At 47.1% G+C, this 8541-nt stretch overlaps 1 protein-coding gene across 1 annotated transcript; it reads right to left on the bottom strand.

Moving 5' to 3' along the window:
* LOC307083928 (protein SSUH2 homolog) lies at positions 1 to 8328 on the bottom strand. The gene is made up of 12 exons (XM_079747973.1): positions 8241 to 8328; positions 6462 to 6557; positions 5768 to 5855; positions 5141 to 5270; positions 4613 to 4673; positions 4108 to 4232; positions 3010 to 3072; positions 2474 to 2562; positions 2043 to 2135; positions 1669 to 1774; positions 1183 to 1290; positions 1 to 808 (listed from the first exon to the last, which is right to left on the bottom strand). Exons 1-12 carry the CDS (start codon positions 8254 to 8256, stop codon positions 674 to 676), a joined length of 1110 nt encoding a protein of 369 aa, XP_079604099.1. The 5' UTR covers positions 8257 to 8328; the 3' UTR covers positions 1 to 673.
* Between the last annotated feature and the right edge of the window lie 213 nt (positions 8329 to 8541).

Below are 8541 nucleotides of genomic sequence, written 5' to 3'. Positions count from 1 at the left end.
CTGTGGAGCTGGAGGAGGTGCTGTGGAGCAGGAGGAGGTGCTACATGATGGAGCAGGAGGAGGTGCTACATGATGGAGCAGGAGGAGGTGCTGTGGAGCAAGGGGAGGTGCTGATGGAGCAGGAGGAGGTGCTGTGGAGCAGGAGGAGGTGCTACATGATGGAGCAGGAGGAGGTGCTACATGATGGAGCAGGAGGAGGTGCTGTGGAGCAGGAGGAGGTGCTACATGATGGAGCAGGAGGAGGTGCTACATGATGGAGCAGGAGGAGGTGCTGTGGTGCAGGAGGAGGTGCTGGTGGAGCAGGAGGAGGTGCTACATGATGGAGCAGGAGGAGGTGCTACATGATGGAGCAGGAGGAGGTGCTACATGATGGAGCAGGAGGAGGTGCTGTGGAGCTGGAGGAGGTGCTGTGGAGCAGGAGGAGGTGCTACATGATGGAGCAGGAGGAGGTGCTGTGGAGCTGGAGGAGGTGCTGTGGAGCAGGAGGAGGTGCTACATGATAGAGCAGGAGGAGGTGCTACATGATGGAGCAGGAGGAGGTGCTGTGGAGCAGGGGGAGGTGCTGATGGAGCAGGAGGAGGTGCTGTGGAGCAGGAGGAGGTGCTACATGATGGAGCAGGAGGAGGTGCTACATGATGGAGCAGGAGGAGGTGCTGTGGAGCAGGAGGAGGTGCTACATGATGGAGCAGGATGTGGGGTACTTGGAGACGTAGACCTTGTTCTCCAGGCCGTACAGGAAGTAGTCGAAGTTCTTCCCGTTGTACGTGTAGCTGGCGTGGGTCAGGGGCACCAGCTCTATGGTCTGACGCTGCAGTGGGGCGAAACAAACGCACCCGATGAGGGCACTACCACCCCAGTGAGTGGGGAAAGAGGGAACCCCGTCCGGCTCAGCTTTAGAGCAAGGCATTCATTATGAACACGCAGAGTTAGGGGTTCCAATCCCACCCAGGACTCCCATGCTAGGAATGGGTGAGTGAGAGAGCGAGAGAGAGAGAGAGAGAGAGAGAGCGAGACAGACAGACAGACAGACAGACAGACAGACAGACAGACAGACAGACAGACAGACAGACAGACAGACAGACAGACAGACAGACAGACAGACAGACAGACAGACAGACAGACAGACAGACAGACAGACAGAGAGAGAGAGAGAGAGAGAGAGAGAGAGAGAGAGGGACTGACCTGTTGCAGGATTCTGCAGGTGGAGCTGAATCGGGTTAGGTGGTCGGTAATAAACTTCTTAGAGGCGTTGCAGATCTCCTGGTCAGGGAAGCCATAGATAGGGTACACCTGGGAGGGGAGGGGAGGGGAGGGAAAACAAACGCACCCTCAGCATCAATACTCTCCATGTATATCCATACATATTAATATATATATATATAGATATATACATATATGTGTGTGTGGGTGTGTGTGTGTGTGTGTGGGTACACTATAATAATATGTATGGATATACATGGACAGTACTATCCTGCCTCCTAAATAGTAAATACAATTTGTAGTACATTACTAATTAAAGTTTAGCAGTAGAGTTTGACGGGACCAGCCGATGCTGTACGACATGATTTGAACGATTGATGACATCATACAGCCGGAGTCCATGGGTCAGTATGTGTTGGGGTATGTGTCACATGACCTCTCAGGACCAATGGGAGGCGGCGGTTTTACCAGCTGGTTCTCGTCCACGAAGAAGGAGTCTCCCTTCACTTTGGAAAACTTCTCATCAGGAAAGTCAGGCTGACGGTCCGGGATGAAGTTATCAATGTTGTTCTTCCTGCACACGCACACACGCACGCACACGCACATACACACACACACGCACACACACACGCACGCACGCACACGCACACACTTATTGTATTTCTCAATTTTATTACTATGTATTTTTTATATATTTATTTTCATATTTTCTTTTTCATTTATACTGCTGTCTGTTCTGTTTGCGTGTGGGTGTGTGCGTGTGTGCATGTGTGTGTATGTGTGTGTTTGTGTGCGTGCGTGTGTGCGTGCGTGCGTGTGTGTGTGTGCGTGCGTGTGTGTACCATGTGATGGTCAGCTGGATGAAGTGCATCAGGTTCTGCTTTCCATCGCAGACAGAGCAGGTTTTGTGACCGTGACCATGGCAGAAAGAACAGCTGAGAGAGAGAGGGAGATAAACAAGGAGGGAGAGAGAGCGAGAGAGAGAGAGAGAGAGAGAGAGAGAGAGAGAGAGAGACAGACAGACAGACAGACAGACAGACAGACAGACAGACAGACAGAGAGAAGAGAGAGCGAGAGAGCGAGAGAGAGAGAGAAGAGAGAGAGAGAGAAAAGAGAGACGGTCACATCTACAAAAGTACTACTTACACTAAAACTACTATACTACTATTACTACTACTTCTACCACCCTTACTACTACTACTGATTACAATACCCCCGGTGCTCCAGAGAGATCAGTGTACGTTGCCAATGGGCACTAGGGCGGCGGACTCACGTCTTGTGCCCTCTGCCATGACAAGAGGAACAGTGTGCACTCTTTCCATTCCGTCGGATGCGTCCGTTTCGGCAACGGACGCATCGCTTCTGTGGTGGGGGCGGGGGGGGGGGCATTGTTAAGAAAGAGGGTGACAAAGTATCAAGCCCGTTAAAATGTGTAAATGTACCTCAAACCTTAACAGAGCTAAACTACCAAAAAACGGAAATCAATAATCCTAATGAAGTACTAAAGTTAAAGTTATTAATCTTTAAGGAAAACTAAACGATCAGAAACAAATCATTCCTCCCTCTCTCCTCCCTCCTCACCCTCTCTTTTTTTAGTTTAATCTTTATTGAAAAAAAATTAAAGTTATTATTAGAATGAAATAAAACAATACTAATAAAACAATAACAAATAAGACAATAATTATAATACACAATCATACATAATAAACCAATAATAGCTCTATTCAAAATAAAACTATGATACATTATAAAACAATACTCGATTTATGTTTAACAAAACTATAATAGAACAATAATGATGAGTCTTACTCTGCCTCGACCGGAGCAATGGGTGCAGCGCGTTCTGCCACAGCCGTTACACTTGTGACACACCTAATACACACACACACACACACGCATTTGTAATTGTGTCCACATGAATACCAATGATTATACTGCATATAAATATTAGAAGATGCAAACACACAAACGCACACACATACAACGCACACACACACACACACGCACGCACGCACGCACACACAGACACACCGACGCAAAGGAATGCAGACACACACAGGCGCACACACACACAAACATGCGCACACTCACACATAAATCTTGACTATACACAAAGCAAGGAAACTGTTGGCAGCAATAGTATCCAAAAATAAAACAAAAGCACTCAGTCTATTTTTAGAAACACCAACTGGTCTGTTTACCATTAAGGGCATGGACCTTCCCCTCATACGATGACACGTTAAAAAGAATGGATATTACATGATAGGCAGTACACATAACAGAACAGTGTTACATCTGAACATTACGTTTTCCAGACATTTGAACCCAGAGCACCCTACGGTGGATTCAGACGTCATTAAGGGGTCAGAACGTGTGGCTGTAGGGGGCCCACAGTTAGGCTGTGTTCATTGGGGATCGAACCCAGAACCTTTCAGCTGGGAGCCTAACAGCCTAACCGCTAAAGCTATATAACAGTAACAGTGGTAGGATGTATACAGGAGTATTATGGTCTGTGGGGTACATGACGAAGGAGGAGTGTGTACATATAGTAGTATTATAGTCTGTATAGCAGTAGTATTATGTAGAGTTAGTATTATGGTACATGTAGTGGTATTATAGGCTGCATAGCAGTAGTATTATGTAGAGTTAGTATTACGGTACATATAGTGGTATTATAGTCTGTATAGCAGTAGTATTATGTAGAGTTAGTATTATGGTACATATTGTAGTATTATAGTCTGTATAGCAGTAGTATTATGTAGAGTTAGTATTATGGTACATATAGTGGTATTATAGTCTGTATAGCAGTAGTATTATGTAGTATTAGTATTATGGTATGTATTGTAGTATTATACATTATAGTCTGTATAGCAGTAGTATTGTGTAGTATTATGGTCTGTGGGGTACCTTGACGAAGGAGGAGTGGGGTACCCGGGTCATCTGCACCTGGTCCTCGTATCTCTGTGGGGGGGGCACCGGGACCTCCCAGGGAGGGGGGCTCAGCCCGTACTGGGGCCCGTCCACCGTCTGCCCTGGGGGGACATCATCACATGATGACATCACCACATGATGACATCGTCACATCATCACATGGTGACATCATCACATCATCACATGGTGACATCGTCACATCGTCACATGGTGACATCATCACATCATCACATGATGACATCGTCACATCGTCACATGGTGACATCATCACATCATCACATGGTGACATCGTCACATCATCACATGGTGACATCATCACATGGTGACATCAACACATCATAACATGGTGACATCATCACATGGTGACATCGTCACATGGTGACATCATGACATCATCACATGGTGACATCATCACATGGTGACATCATCACATGGTAGGTGAATGCAGACTCTACTACAGGTAGCTGTAGTTCTGGGTTACCATAGAAGGGTTCGCACGCCCAGGCACTGGTCCTGGTCTCTGTGTAGCTCTCCAGCCAGTACTGCAGGAGAGACAAGAGAGAGTCACATCTACACACAGTGCACTACACACAGCATACTACACACAGTGCACTACACAGGATACTACACACAGTGCACTACACACAGTGCCCTACAGACAGTCAAAATAACACACAGTCAGAACTACACACAGTACAACACACACAGTCAGAACTACACACAGTCAGAACTACACACAGTACAACGCACACAGTCAGAACTACACACAGTCAGCACTACACTCAGTCAGAACTACACACAATCAGAACTACACACAATATAATACACGGTCAGAACTACACACAGTCAGAACTACACACAGTCCACTACAGACAGTCGGGCAAACTAGTAAAGTAAATAATAAAACCACAAACAGTCATAGAAGTGCTGCAGTAGTGAGTAAATCCTTCACTCCCATCCTTCCATCCTCCACCCCTCGACCCTCGACCCCTCACCCCCACCAGCCTACCCTGTAGACCACCACGGGTTCCAGGGTCCTGAAGGTCATGTTCCTGGCCGGCTTGGTGCTGTAGTTCCACTTGCTCTCCACAAACTTCAGCAGAGCGGTTCGGGCGATGTCCTCCGACACCACCGGCACCCTGCAGAGCGGGACGACACAAACACACACACACACGCACACACACACGCACAGACATTTTCACACGCACGCACACACACACACGCACACGCACACACACAGACATTTACACACACACACACACGCACAAGCACACACACACACAGACACACGCTCACACGCACACAGACACACACGTACACGCTCACACACACAGACATTTACAGATTAATTTACAAAAATGCAAAATACAAACAAGCATAATTTACATTCTAGGTTTCACCTCATACACAGCACCCAGGCTCCAGCTTTTCTATTTGAAACACACACACACACGCACGCACGCACGCACACAGACAGACATATACACCGACACAGACAAACACATAAAAACACACAGACAGACACAGACATTAACACAAACACACACACACACACACACACACACAAATAAACACAAGCCCATGCACCCACACACACACACACACACACACACACACAGCAGAGGCTGTGTGTTACCTGACTTCAGGCACCGAGGTGTTCCTGTTGAGCTCAGGCTGAGGGCTGTAGGCCGGAGGTGGGGGATACATGGGGTCATGGCCGGGGTCTGAAACACACACACACACACACACACACACACACACACACACACACATACATACACACACACACTTCAGATACTGAAATAGTAACTCAAGTATAACTGCATTCCAGAAGGGAAGGAAGTAGTAGAGAAGAGGAGAGAGGAGGAGACAACAGAAGACATGAGGACAGAGAAGAGGAGGACGAAGAGGAGAGGAGAGAGGAGAGAAGAGAAAGGAGAAAGGAGAGAGGAGAGGAGAGAGAAGAAGATAAAGGTGAGAGGAGAGAGGAGAAAGGAGAGAGGAGAAAGGAGAGAGGAGAGAGAAGAAGATAAAGGTGAGAGGAGAGAGGAGAAAGGAGAGAGGAGAAACGAGAGAGGAGAGAGAAGAAGATAAAGGTGAGAGGAGAGAGGAGAAAGGAGAGAGGAGAGAGGAGAGGGATCAGAAGAGAAGAGATTAGGAGAAGAGAAGAGAAAGGATGGAAGGGAAGAGAAGAGAAAAGGAAGAAATGAGCAGAGGAGAGGTGGACACCTGCTGTGACACCTTTCTGGTCACATCGAATCAAATCAAATCTTTACCAATCGTATTCCAAGCAGAGCAGAGAGGAGCAGCGAAGAGGAGCTGTTACCCACCTGCCCCTCCGTGGCCCTGGTATCCCTGCACATCATCAAGCCAGCCAGCAGGGGGCGCCGAGGGGCCCTCCTCCGGTATGGTGGGGTCGAAGGCCCCTGAGGAAGGAAGGAAATATGTTAAATATATAGATATATACACTGAATGTGCCTTTACCTTAGAGAGGTCTCTCCCCTCAGACAGCTTCCTTAAACTTCATTTAATGAAACATTTGGAGCAATATGTTGTTGTTTTTCCCTATAGGCTGCCTTAATGAACCATATAGTAGAGCAAGAGCCTATAACAACAAAATGTGAATGAATACATAAATGAAATGGAAAAATATGATTTATTATATTTAATGAATGAATAAAATTCAAAGTTTGAATTTGAAGGGCATAATTATACATGCTGGCACGATTACATCATTAGGTGACAATGTAGGTTCGTGAGTTAATGACAATAGATATACAGACAACTTTTAATTCCACCAAGAGCCTATCAGAGCAGACAGATGGTGTGTGCGCAGCCATCCAGTTGTTTTTGTGTCAACAAAACTGATACCTGCTGACGGAAGTTAACCTAGCCAAAACCAACGGTTCGAATGTTGTTATCAAGTGTTCAAAGTTCGCCTGGAAAGTGTTTCAGTAAGTAATTTCACTTAATTTGGTCACCTGAGACGTTCCCCCTTTAGTTCTATCTCACACAGCACATGCAACGAGGCTTGGATGCCGGAGAGGAATTAAACCTGCAACCTTTTGCTTAGCACTCCTTTGTTACTGTTGTTACTGTACACTTATGGGGGATTCAAACAGACAACATTGGGTTCGGCGCACATGCCTGAGACCTGATACAACCTTAAAGCAGCCTATTCAACTATCAAACAGCCCACAATAGAGGTCATTACCCGCTTGGTAACCACACAGAAATAAACACAAAGCTCTCCTCAGAGTTAGCGTGCAGCGATTTGGCCTGCGGGCCATTGTTTATGGCGTGAATGCCAGGTCAAACCACGCACTGGCCAACCCCCTCCGCGGAGCCTATCTGATCCCGTTCTGTTGACCAATCTTTCAGAAACCAAGCAGCAGCCTCAAGCCCACAGTGACCACCCTGCTGTGACGTCATGCGTGGACAATCCCTGCGCTGCTCTGAGAAGTGTCAGTGCAACGGGGTTTTCCCTCCAATGCGTGTGCGTGTGTGCGTGTGTGTGCGCGTGCGTGCGTGTGTGTGTGCGTGCGTGTGTGTGTTTCAAAAAGAAAAGCTAGAGCCTGGGTGCTGTGTATGAGGTGAAACCTAGAATGTAAATTATGCTTGTTTGTATTTTGCATTTTGTAAATGAATCTATAGACAGAAGTTGGTCTAGCTTCAGTTCCACGAACTGACCGGGAGTACAAAGCAAATTTGACAACGGACTTCCTCCATGCCTGCCCTCGGAATGCGATCATTTGGCTCCGATTTGGCTCTAGCACACAAGCAAGAAAAGTTCGACTTCAGATGGGGGGTGTTTACTCGCTTTAGCAGCGCATCGGAATCCAACACAAAACTAGACATAAAAGTCCCAAAAAGATTCCGATCTTTCTCTTTTTAACCAGCTCCACACCTGTAACGTCACACGCATGCAACTCCAAGTAACCCTGTTATCTCGTCCAAGCAAACAAACAACCAGCCATTCAAATGAAAACACCAACTTGGGGCATATGGGTCTCCCGGAGTAGAGGATCCCACAGCTGGTAGGCCTATGTGTTAGTCTGCAGCCTTCTGAAGGAGTTGTCGTCCGTACTAGTCCGTGATCAAAAACTCACCCAAATCCTCGTCCATGTTTTTCCCCTCCTCTCCGTCTCCAGTATTGGTCTCCAGTCCCCGGTGAGACACTACTACAGACCCCGCCCAATGCCTTGCCCTTCAAAAGGCTAAGGGAAACACCAGAACTCACTCGCAATGAACACATTTGTGTGTTCATTGCATTACCAACATCCCCCGTTTGTTATCGTGCGACCAAGTTAGCCATCAGAAATGATGGTCGGAATTCGTGGAGTCTGTAATATATGCTGGATATGCCAAGAACGGATCTATAAATAGGTGTTGCTTACTGGACCGATGCAG

Source organism: Pollachius pollachius (assembly GCF_949987615.1).
Source record: "Pollachius pollachius genome assembly, chromosome: 12".
In the NCBI taxonomy this organism is placed as follows: Eukaryota; Metazoa; Chordata; class Actinopteri; order Gadiformes; family Gadidae; genus Pollachius; species Pollachius pollachius.
Note: the sequence above shows the minus strand (reverse complement) of the source record. Positions and strands in the feature narration are given on the sequence as shown.